Here is a 12,157-nt window from a genome sequence, read left to right as displayed (position 1 = left end):
CAGAATTACTGCGTATTTCCTTTTTAGTGGCCGGTTTGGCTTATGGTTAGATGCAGATTTGTATCATGGGCGAAGCAACTCCTGCAGCACCTTCAATAATGACATCTTATCCAAGAAAGAAGATTTCATAATACAAGACATCGAAGTATGGACATTTGAGTGAAATACTGACTGCCTTAAGGACTGGATCTGTTAGGCACTTAAAAGCTAACTAGAAGGTGCAGGCTGCCTCACAATGTTACACGCTTTTTCCTCAAGTTCGTACCAGAGCATGACTACGCAAAAAAACCCCAACGAACCCAAGAACAAACAGCTGGTTTTGAGAGGCAGTAAGAGACAGAACAGTAAGACATCATTCTGAAGTGTTTTTTACTTCCTCCTCCAATACTTCTCCATTGAAGATATGATGCTTATGAAAACATTCATGGTGTACAAGTTGAAAACTTTTTCTGTAACTGTGAAGAAGATCCTGTGGGAAAACTATAACTATATAGTACATTCCATGTGTATTTATGTTCAGTGTACAAATGCTAACCAAAAATAAAAGGTTACTTTACCAAAATCTACAGCATACTGTTTGCCATGGAAAAGAATCAAATAGGTGTACACAGCACTTAAGGGAACATGTTTTTAAGGTCTTTTTATTTATTGTTATTGTATAGCAGATTTATTTTTTTTTTGTAAAAGCTATGAGTTTTTTCTTTTAATGTTCCAAATCTCAATTTGATAAATACTATTCAGGTAGGTTTCTTATGCATTGGCATTTATTCTGAATCAATTTATTTGATTTCTGAAGTTGATTTTTCTATTTTTATTTTGTAAATGAGATTGCATTTTCGTTTTACCCTAATTAGAGGGTTTGTTTTCTGGCAGAAACACTTGAGTGCATAATTCTGTTCCGTTTTTTTCCTAATATGAGAGAAAAGGGGAATAGTGCTTCCTAGTAACTCGGCTGCCACATTCATGTTAATAGATGACTATTTTGGCAGTTTATGGAGACACTGGGCAGACTGCCACCTGGTGTAGACTGTGTCAGCTCTGTTGCAGTCAGCAGGATTGGGACAGCATGCTCTGAGCATCTGCCCTAGTATTATTTGACTGTTTATGAAGGACATTTTGAAGAGGATTGTTTCTTTATATCACCACCAAATGATTCAAAATAAGCTACCCACTGTGCTTTTATGAGCATTTATCTACAAATTGAAGAATTCGTTAAGGAGAAAATACAACTGAGATTTAGAGAAGAATGCTATTTTCCTAACAGGCCAGGACATGTCAGTGTAATACTTCTTTTCTTAGTAATTACATATATGATTTCCTTCCCAAAAAAGACTTAAAGCAACAGGCTGGTTTAAGGTTTGTCAGGCAACTAAATACTGTTCTTTGCTTTTCATGAACTAAACTGATACTTCCCCTTCTTCCCCCCCCAACACTGAAGAGAAAAGACTCCCGTGTTAGGAAATGAAAATTTTGGTTAATAGGGAGAGTGTGACAGAGGACTAGCTATCTTCACTGTTTGCTAAGGAATTCTCTTTCCCATTAAGAGGTGGCTCTGCTTACGCAATCCAGGCCTGACTAGCGTTAGGATGCTGTCCTGCCTTAGACTCAAATGTGTCACTGTCCTGAGAAAAGCAGGTTTTAGAAATGTTAGTGTGCTTCCATGCATTAAAGCAGTACAGTCTAATTTTGGAGTATTATTAACTGACGAATACAACTCAGTTTAAGTTACTGCTCTTCCCTTTTTGAAGAGATTAAAAAAAAACCCAGCAAGTGGTTTTCTTTCAAAAGTGTTACTAAATCTTAATCCTGCACAGAAATTTCACAGTCTAAAAGCCAGTGCTATCTTAGAGTCAGCCTGTAGCACTCTGCACGTGAGCTTTTCACACTTCCCTTCTGCGTGGTCTACTACAGCCATAAATAAAGTTTTTATTGGTAACGTAAAATATTTTGGAAGTCGCTTACAGAGTAACACTTTGAAGATACCAGGAATACCCAATACTGTTTGCTCTTTTAAATGGTGGCAGACCACTTAATAGTTAAAAAAAAACAACAATCCAACCTGACCAAGTTCAACATTTTACATACATTTCACTAGTGCTGCCTACAACTTACTCCATTATATTATCCTTGTCAGAGCATATCTATATATTCCAAACAGTGTTGTTCAATCAAAATTCTGTGACCCTTGAAACTATGAATATTGAATATATGTAATGCAGTGCTATCACAATATTTTCAATAAAGCAATTTATGCATTCAGAAACTTGTTACAGTTTTTTTTACTCACAAACTTCAGTAAATGTTGAAGATGAAAGGATACAGCTTAAATTACAAGTTATGCTGACAAATACCTGTGCCTCCCCTTGAAAAGAGAATTCCAGCAATATCCCATTTTAGAAACACAGGTAAAGAGATGGGAGGTTTGGGTTTTTTTGCTTGGGTTTTTTGTGTGTGGTATAGCATCTCCTAAAAGAGCTGTGGTTTGGGTTTACTCAAAGGCTGTTACAAAGTAGTTCTTGTTTCTCTTATCTGTAGTGAATTTCCTGTGTTCCCTCATCTTTTTTGACCAACATTTCCCAGAAGTCAAAAGTCCATGTACATAATTTTTGTATGCACCATTTTTATGTTGCTGAAGTGTCTGTGTATTTTTATTTCTGCCCAAGCACAACAAAGGCATACATACCTTAAAACTGCTTTGCTCTTGGGTGTTACTGGTTTAATGATATACAGAGGTGGCATTAAGAAAAAACAAACTGTGATTACACATGAAATAGCACAAGTGTGCTGTCTGTGAACCTGGCTTTGAAGTGGCAGTAAGAGTTTTCTTGAAGTAAGAAGAAGATTACGGGCCTCTGCCCCCTCTTCCGTCTTGTCTGCAGCCCCGCTGTTAAGTGAACCCGTAGAAGAGTCCAGCGCAGAGCTACAAAGATGATTAAGGGGATGGAACATCTCTCTTAGAGGAGAGGCTGAGGAGCTGTGACTTTAGCTTGGAGGAGACTGAGGGGTGACCTCATCAGTGTTTACAAATATGTAAAGGGTGAGTGTCAGGATGATGGAGCTAGGGTTTTTTCAGTGATGTCCAGTGATAGGACAAGGGGCAATGGGTGTAAACTGGAGCACAGGGGGTTCCATGTGAACATCAGGAAAAATTTCTTTACTGTGAGAGTGACAGATCGCTGGAACAGGTTGCCCAGGGGGGTTGTGGAGTCTCCTACGTTGGAGATACTCAAGGTCCGCCTGGACAAGTTCCTGTGTGATGTACTCTAGGTCACCCTGCTCTTGCAGGAGGGTTGGACTAGATGATCTTTTGAGGTCCCTTCCAACCCTTGGGATTCTGTGATTATGATCACTAGAGAAACCACTGATTTTTTTTTTTTTTTTTTTTTTTTTCCTCTCGGAGGGAGAGCAAAAGCTTGTTCTTGCAATATGAAGCACATATACTTGGATAAAGTTTTTTGACTCAGGGCAGTGATAAGATGCTCATTCACACTAAGGCTTTTAAGTACTGTGCTTGTACTGGTGTTTAGGGGGTGTAATTCAGCGTGTGCCCGGCTGTGGCAATCCAGAGGACCTCTGTTTTACCTGTTCAGAAGAGGCTGCCTTGCGGCAGTGAGTCTGAGCACTGGGGGCTCCTCGTTCAGCTGTGGAAGGCTTCACTAAGGTAACCGGGGCTGCTAGGCGTTCACCTATCGGCGCGGCTGCAGACAAGACGGAAGTGGGGGCAAAGGCCACTTTCCCGCGCCTCGAGCGCGCCCCCTGGCAGTGCAGGAGGCGGGCAGGTGGGCGGGGCGCTGACGCAGCCGCCCGGCGCCCCGCCTTTAGACCTCTCTGGCACCGCGTGAGGACGCCGCCCCGCCTCTGCCGCCAGGGGGCGCATCTGCGGGGCGGCGGCAATGGCGGGCGGGGAGGGTGTTGCGGCTGCGGCTGCTAGTGCCGCCGCTGAGGGGAGCGAAGCCGGGAAGGGCGGCAGCTACGACGGCAAGTGCGTGTTCTGCAGGATCGCCCGCAGCGAGGAGCCGGGCACGGCGCTGCTCTCCTCCGAGGTGGGTCGGGGGCGTCCCGCGGGCGGAGCTCTGGGAGCCGCCGCCCCCGTCCTGTCCCGTGGGTGCCGGGCCTCCGCTGGAAGGGGTGGGGGTCTTGTCGGCCTGTGCGGGTGGCTGGTGTTCGTTGCCAGTTCTTACCGGAGAGCCGAGCGCTGGCTGCCGCCATGTTGGTGCTGGGACAGCCCCTGCGTCGATCGCGGTGCTGCTGGGCACCGCGGCCCGCGGGGAGTGTGGTGCTCCGGGGAGAGGGAGAGGGCTGAGGGAGCAGTTTGGCAACGAGAGGTCGAAGCCTGAGGTTGGGCCTTGAGGCGTCCGCCTGGTGCCGGCCCTCCCTCCCTTTCACCCTCTCGGCCCGGCATGCCAGGTCGGGAAGGGCCTGGCTTCGGAAGGCTTGGAGGGTCTGGGGCAGTGCTGAGAGACCTCGGCTCTTCTGTGGAGATCAGAGTGAAATGTGGGTCAGAAGGAAAACACTGTCATCCTTAAAGGTCGGCACAACAGCTAGAAACTCGACACTGAGGTATCCTGGCTGCAGGTCAGCTGAGGACATATCACCCTCCCAGGTTTTTCTGGAGGCTAGCTCCAAAAAATGTGAAGGTTTTTGCTAGCTACTTCAAATACTCTGTGTACTATAGTATTGATGTGGGGAATGTGGACTTTGCTATCTACTCTTTGCTGATATCCTAATCAATTTAATATGTTTGCATCTTTTTTTAGTATGAAGACATCACTTGCTTTAGAGATTGCAGACCTGGAGCTCCCCACCACTATCTGGTGGTGCCGGTGGAACACATGGGAAACTGCAAAACACTGAAGAAAGAACACATACCTTTAGGTAAGAGTGCAAGTGTCTGTTCAAAGGAAAATAATTTCACACAGCCTTAAATAGTGTGTTGTCAAGTAAATTATGCCTCTGAGCATCATTTGGTTGAGGATGTAAACACGGAAATAGATGGTACGAGTCAGTGCAGGCAGACACTTGCACTTGCTGGGAGCTTCATGTACTGTTCTAGAGGAGCACATTTTTTGTGCCATGTTAGAAAAACATTGCACTACTGTATGAAGTCTCTTTTGTTTGCATGGAGTAGAGATGCCTCTGCACTTTCCTGTAACTGCAGCTTTATTTTTAAAGTATTTATGTGAGACTTTATTGTGTTTTCTTAGGCATATGTGCAATTTCGTGTTATATTTAAAATACAGCAGAATTTTATTAAATGTATGTTTCAAAACAAGTGTTACGTTATTTTTCACGGAAAAAGGGAGTGAGAGAAAAAAGAGGGATATGTTTTTCCAAGAAACATCAGTAATTTTTGAAAAAATAAGGTTATAAAACTCTGAAGCTGACGTATTGTTAATAGGCTTCTTTTTCCTTTTTTTTTCTTAAGAAAACATTGTCCTGTGATTTGTTTCACAAGAAATGCCTATCTAAGTGTGTTGAGTAACAGGAAAAACTACAACCCATATGTGCCTGAAGAGATTCCACCTCAGGGAAACTTATAGGTGGTGCAAGAAAAAAAAGAGTTATAGTTGCGTGTTGCAAATCTTGCATTACTGTATTTTCCTTTTAACCATAGGGTAGCTTTCTCCAGAAAAGAACTTCTATATGCATTTGGCTTCAAGACAATTCCTTAGACTTGCCTTAGTGTTGCTTCTTTTCTCAGTGATACCCTGATGAAATGTTGTCCTAGTAATAAATAGTACTTACAGTTTTGCTTCAATTTAAATTCATGTACCATCTCTGAAACTTCCCAACTTCCCCAGGCTGCCCACGATCAAAGTCCTGTAGCTGTGTAGAGATATAACACTGGAATTAGTGTAAATGTCATTAATTCTAATCAGTCAATATTTGTTACTTTTTTTCATGAGGGTGTGGTGATGGCATGGCTTATGTACAAGGTTCTTAGGATAATATCACACTTAAGAGCATCAGTAGTGTGGGAATTGGTTACAGTAGCAGTTTTCATGTCAATCATTGCACATTGCACCACACTGTCTTGGAAGTCTTTGATTGTGAGTAGTTGCCATATTTGTATCTTGAAAAAAACATTTGTGATCTTAGTGTAATCAGTTTATTGAAGTTAATATTGTGAAGAGCAGCATTTTAAAAAATCACTTGACATATGATGTCCAAAATACTACTTAAACGTTAATTGAAATTTATTTGTGTTTAATAGTGAAGAGAATGATGGAAGTTGGAAAAGCTGTCCTCCAGAGAAATTACTTTAGTGACTTGCATGATGTAAGGTATGTAATGGAAACCTTCTATGTTTATTGAGTATGGTTTTTTTACTTTTCAGAATGCTATTTTAGAGGTGGGGGCAACAAGTACAGTGTGATTTATTGAAGAAATCTGGTCTGCACTCACTTATTGCATGGTTTCTCAAGTAGAATATGCTGGTATTCAATTTTTTTTTTTTTTCTGATGAATTTCCAGCTCAGATTATGTTCCAGCTCAGATCCTTTCCTGACCACATCTTGGGGTAGGGAGGGCACTTCAAACAGCTTACCTAAAAGGCTGCTCTTTAAGTACAAGCTAAAAATATGCTCTAAATCCTAGATTCCGGAAGAGAAGTAAACTTTGTCCTGTTCAAGCAGGGCACTGTGTTGTGTTTCAATTGTATCTGCATTCATTTGATTGCAGTGCTGCACCCTTTAGCTTAAATTGAACGGTGTAGGGGGCTGGGCCTTCATGATAAAAATAGGTAAAAACTACATTAATCTAGTGACACTTGGCTTTCCAGCTGAAAACTAGATATAATACATTTAAGATACATTTTATTTTTAAACCCTCCTTTCATCAAAACATGTCTTAAATACAGAGGTGCGAAGGAGAAGGTCAGTGGGCTCTTGAAAAGGTTCCCTGAAAGCATAATGAAAGGTGTATTATTGTTCCTACCATTATGTACAAGGAAAGTGCCATGAGTTGTTAATTGCTGATGTTAAAGAACTTGCAATGTTCCACTTCTTCCTGAATTAACATTACCAGTATTTCTTTACTTGTTTTCCTTTTCTGAAGAATGGGTTTTCACTGGCCTCCATTCTGCTCAATCTCCCACTTGCATCTTCACGTCCTGGCCCCAGCCAGCCAGCTAGGATTCTTATCCAGACTCTTTTACAGAATCAATTCCTACTGGTTTATCACGGTAAGTGTAATGCAGGTGAGCTTTTCGATAGGTTTTCAATTGTAAGCTGAAAATATGATGTCTTTCTAACATTTTAACTACGTCCAGAGTTTCTTAGAATAGTTTTGTTGCGTTACTGTAATTGTTATGTATATTTTGCAGTAACTATTTGAAAAAATCTAATGGTAAAACCTGTAGTGTTTATGCTTGTTAAGGGGAATGGAGTGCCTGTACCATTAGCAGCAAGCAGTACAGTAGTTCTGGATCTAACATATATCTGAGGTTAATGTGATGTGCTTCTGAGAACATTTTGTAAATATTTGCTCTTTAATTTAAAAGGATATGTACAAATGTGATGGACTGTTGTGCATACACCCTGGTTCATCCAATTCAGGTGAAAACATCCACCAAATGATCACTTTTATCAGGTCACATGGGTTTTGTCCTCTTGACATCTTTAGATTAAAACAAGTGCCTGCTTTACAAAAACATGGTTTGTAGTGATTTTTGTCAGTACAGAAAAGCAGTAAGACTGAACTGGCACTAACTACTACATCACTTTGAAAATACCTCTCTCAAGGACTAAAGCCTACTCTCACTGCTTTGATACAGCAAAGAACTTGTCCTTGTGATGTAGCTACAGCATCCCTGTGTATTGTAAAATTCAGTTTTACTTGTGTTTGAAATGTGTTCTGCTTTCCCTTTAGTCAAAGCATTACAGGTGTAGTTACTGAACAGATCCGGCTCTTAAAAACATAAAGCATTATGCAGCCATGGGAACTCTCTGGAGTGTCACCCGTCCTCACTCAGCACTGTGAATTGTCTGGCATTGTGAACTTGGACACTTCAGGATACGTTTTCCAGAACAGTCAAATGCTTTATGCCAAATGAGATGTATAATTTATTTGTCCTTGCACAGCAAGGTAGAAAATGCAGAGTTTGAGGATACCTGGAGAATCAGCGTTGCTTTCTGTCCTCACATTTCATCCACTCAGGGGGCAGTTACAGTAGCTTCCCTTTTTAAGAGATGTAACTCGCAAAGTTCTGTTGCAAGCAGGGTGACGCTTTTGCTTCTTGCCATGGAAGGTCTGATCTAGGGATGAGGTGGAGAACTAGATGGCAGGGGGATTGGAACTACATGATCTTAAGGTCGCTTCCAACCCAAGCCATTCTATGATTCTTGCCATGGAAGGTCATTGCACAGCCCCAAAAGAAAGATGCTGAAAAAGGTCATCTGAAGAATATAGATAGCCTCTTAATGAGAAAAAACTTGGCTTCTTCACAGTAGTACCTTGCTGGAGATCTCACCTAGCATGAAAAAAGCAGATGTCTCTGCTGTACTGTAGAGCATCACACAGATATTTGGCCGTCATAATAAGTATAGCTGTGTAGTTTAATTGCTTACTTTCTTGGATTAGACAGGGAGATCAGTACCAAGTTTGGTTATCCAATATGGATATACTTCCACAGAAATACTTGTTTCAGAAGTGCGCATGTTAGTTTCCATGTGCCCAGTTTGGCTTGCTAGAACAACATTGGCAGGCCAGTGTTGTCTTTCTGCCCCGAGCCTTTCTGCAGGCTCTGTGGGCTGTTGCTGTTAAATATACAAGATACAGCTGTGCCAGTTATGTGCTACATGCATAAATAACTACATGGTGAGAAAAGTATGTGTGAGCATAGTTACATAACCAGAGAATGGATGTGTATCTCGTGACATGAACCACATGTGAATGCACTCCATCCCTCAGCAACATATGTGGCTAGTGTACAGCTTGTTGGGTGATGAGAGGCCACAACACCCTGTCTCCCAAAGAATTCCAGTTCTCAGAGCTTGGTTGTTCTGAGCGCTGCTGTCTTTTGAGGTCTTTAAAACCACACAGCTTTATATGCTATTTATTTGCTTAAGCATCCTCTGACTTTAATAGGTTCTGTTTTCTCTTCTGTGGGCCTAATGGGAGTTTGATGGAAACTGAAAGAGTCTGCTGTTTAAAACAGTCATTGTATTCTGCTTGTTTTATGCTTGTCTGCAAAAATGAAAAGTAAGTGCTCTGTCAGTGTCACTATTTTTAAAATTGAATTTTCAGTAAACTGAAGGTCCACGGTGTAGTTAATACATTGCTTTCTCTGTTTCATAGGCTGAACAACTGATTGAGCGACTGCAAGCTGAAAATGCTACCAGCTGAAAGCACTCTTAGTCTTGTGTCGCTAGCCAGTTTGTTCTTCAGTTTTGGCCTCTGCTTTAAGGTTGCACAGTTTGATGTTGCCAATAATAAACCAGGATAAAAAAAACAAGAGCTTTAGTTCCTTATGAGGAAATACACACCAAATGTGTAGCTGCCAACCTAAGTTTCCCATTTGGATATTTAGTCTATGTACTTCTCTGACAATAAGGCAATATATTTTAATTATAATTCTGTATTTGTGTATATGCATACATAATACATACATACACATAGTCACACATGCAGAGAACTTTCCTCAGTAAAAGGCAGATATAGCAACAGAATGTATTGCAACTAAGGCACAAGTTAACTACTAACAGCATGTACATGATAACAAAGGGAATATTTGTTGCGGGATCAAGCTTTTATTTTGAAGCGGCGTTGTTCTAGGATTGCAACTAACATTTAAGTTTCCATCTGTATTTGTATAATATGCTAGTTATGCCTAGTGATTAGTAAGTACATGCTGAAAGAACACTACTAATTTTCTGATGCTAAACCACTTTAATATATTACCTGTCTTTCATGACAGTGGCAATGTTAGTACAATAGGTGCCCAAGATATCATAATGCTATATAACATAGACCATAGTTTAAGTGTCTGTGTAAGTGGTTGCATGTTGAACTTAAAGGTTGTTTCCCTCTTACTTACACAATATTTGAAATTAATTGTTTACAAAAAATGTGAAGAGTTCAAGAGGAGTTGATTTATTATACTGTTCTTCTGTGTGATAACAGAAAAAATAATCCAAATTTTTAGATGGTTCTGATATTGTTCCTACTGGAAGTTCCTTGGAGATTACTCATGCCTTGGCTAAGTTTGCATTCTAAATGAAGTCCTAAGAGACATGTGTTTTGAGTGAGTATGTGGCAGGCTTGCTAATAGCAATGTGATTTGAATTCGGGATAGCGGGGACTGAGCCCAAAATTAGAACAAGTTGGGTTGGTTAAGGAATCTGCTGAACATTTTGCCTTTGCTGTATGACTCTAATGAGTAACACTAGTGCTCTGCTTTTCAATACCATATTAAGGCAGACTGGAAAGTCAGACCTCCAGAATACATGGGGTGGATTTTCCTTCACAGAGCGTATCTCTCAATGCCCAGTTAGTCAAGTGCCCTTGGCTGATGCATTTGATGCAGTTGAGGTGTTAGTGGTCCGTTGTATCTGTGAGCTTCCCTGAACAGTATCTGCTCAGTGTTTTTCATTGATCCAGCACCTGTTGCCTTAGTTGTACAATGTATTGTAATATTCTTACGGTGAACTAGATGTAATACTTGAGAAAGTTCACATCCTTCCGCATATCAACACCTTCTATTTGGAAGAGTTTACACCTCTTTTCTGTAAGACCTTCTTCCTAATGTCTTGTTATTCTTACTAGTGGGCACTCATATGTCATTTGCACCCCTTTAGGGTTTAAATTTGTAACATCAGGTAGGAAGAGTGTGAATTAAAGCCACTGAACTTTGACTACTTCTGTGCAATAGATGAGGAGGTTTGAGCTGGCTCCTAGTTTTGTGAAATATCTGAACATTAAGATCTTTCAAGAGCTATGTGTATGTGTTCTGACCTGTTATTAATTTATGTGACTGTACTTAACTGTGACTTGATATTTAAAGTACCGACATGAACTGCTGTCAAAAAGGATTAATAAACAGAATAAATGCTAATCTTGGAATGATCTTCCAGTGCAGTGGAAGACTTGACTGTGGGGTTGGCCATGGATAGCCCTTTGCTTAGTATTCACACCCAGTATGTCTCCCAGAATAGGAAAAGCAGAAGTGAAAAAACTCGTGGGTTGAGATAAATACAGTTTAATAAGTGAAGGAAAGAGGAATGAAAAAAACAAGCTATATGATGCAAAGGTAATCCCTTATGACCTCCCACAAGCAGGCCAGTAGCAGTGGCTGCCTCCCCCCCCCAAAAAGCCTCTCGTATGGTATGGAATATTCCTGCTGGTCAGTTTGTGTCAGGTGTGCAGGGTCTTTGCCCACTGGAGGGGCAGAGCGGGAAAACAAGAAGGCCTTGATGCTGCAAGCACTGCTCAGCAATAACCACACTGGTGTGTTAGGCAACACCGTTTCCGTCACCAACCCAAAACATAATACCTTACAGGCTGCTCTGAAGAAAACTTTGCATCCCAGACAGACCCAGTATGTTCTCACACGTACACACAAGCACAAAGGTCAACTTCTATGTCTTCCATTTGAGAAGAGTCCCAGTAATGACAGTAAGACTGAAAAGGTACTACAAATCAGGATACAACCTAGCTTCCAAACTTTTACTGATGAGCAAGATAGGGAATTCAGTTTGTCTCTGACAGCAGCAGACAGGCCTCAAATTGGCTAAAACAACAAAGCATTAAACAGACACATTAATTACTGAGATGAATGTTCAGTATCTCATTAGTGTTTCTGAGCATAGAACCGTGTTATGTTTTCTTTCTGTATTGACAACCATTCTTGCACTCAGCAGATAATTTAATTAGGCAAAGAAATACTTTATGAAAAGCCTAATGCTTTGAATATCACTCAGAATTCCTGGCTAGCCCCTGGAAGAGGTGGTGGGCAGATGCCGTTAACTGTCACTTTCTTCTACAGCAGCATTATTAACATCATTTTGAAACTTCCAAAATAACCTGTATCACAAAGAGCAATAGAACTCTCTTGGAGCATGAACTTGGCAGCTCTTACTCTTTGGGAGCCTGGAGAAGCAAAGTGAAGTTTAGCCACTGCTGCTGGCTCTGTTGTTCTTTGATCCAGTATTAGCTGTCC

At 41.1% G+C, this 12,157-nt stretch overlaps 2 protein-coding genes across 6 annotated transcripts in view; both read left to right on the top strand.

Annotated features, from left to right (window-relative positions):
* The window catches only part of NCOA7 (nuclear receptor coactivator 7), an 83,627-nt gene extending 81,364 nt beyond the window's left edge, over positions 1-2,263 (top strand). For all 5 annotated transcript variants that reach the window (XM_057409229.1, XM_057409219.1, XM_057409234.1 and 2 more), the window contains one exon: positions 28-2,263. In XM_057409229.1, the coding sequence (XP_057265212.1) occupies positions 28-163 (136 nt within the window). In that variant the 3' untranslated portion in view covers positions 164-2,263. The remainder of the gene's footprint in view (positions 1-27) is intronic.
* A 1,578-nt stretch (positions 2,264-3,841) lies between these two features.
* Positions 3,842-12,157, top strand: part of LOC130599089 (tRNA (guanine(10)-N2)-methyltransferase homolog) — a 46,427-nt gene continuing 38,111 nt past the window's right edge. Inside the window, exons 1-4 of the mRNA XM_057409274.1 lie at positions 3,842-4,043; positions 4,758-4,875; positions 6,215-6,284; positions 7,057-7,183. Of these exons, the coding sequence (XP_057265257.1) occupies positions 3,894-4,043; positions 4,758-4,875; positions 6,215-6,284; positions 7,057-7,183 (465 nt within the window). The 5' untranslated portion in view covers positions 3,842-3,893. The remainder of the gene's footprint in view (positions 4,044-4,757; positions 4,876-6,214; positions 6,285-7,056; positions 7,184-12,157) is intronic.

This window comes from Pezoporus wallicus, unplaced genomic scaffold (assembly GCF_028554395.1).
Source record: "Pezoporus wallicus isolate ANWC-B61680 ecotype Strahan unplaced genomic scaffold, APGP_CSIRO_Pwel_v1 contig_3817, whole genome shotgun sequence".
In the NCBI taxonomy this organism is placed as follows: Eukaryota; Metazoa; Chordata; class Aves; order Psittaciformes; family Psittacidae; genus Pezoporus; species Pezoporus wallicus.
Note: the sequence above shows the minus strand (reverse complement) of the source record. Positions and strands in the feature narration are given on the sequence as shown.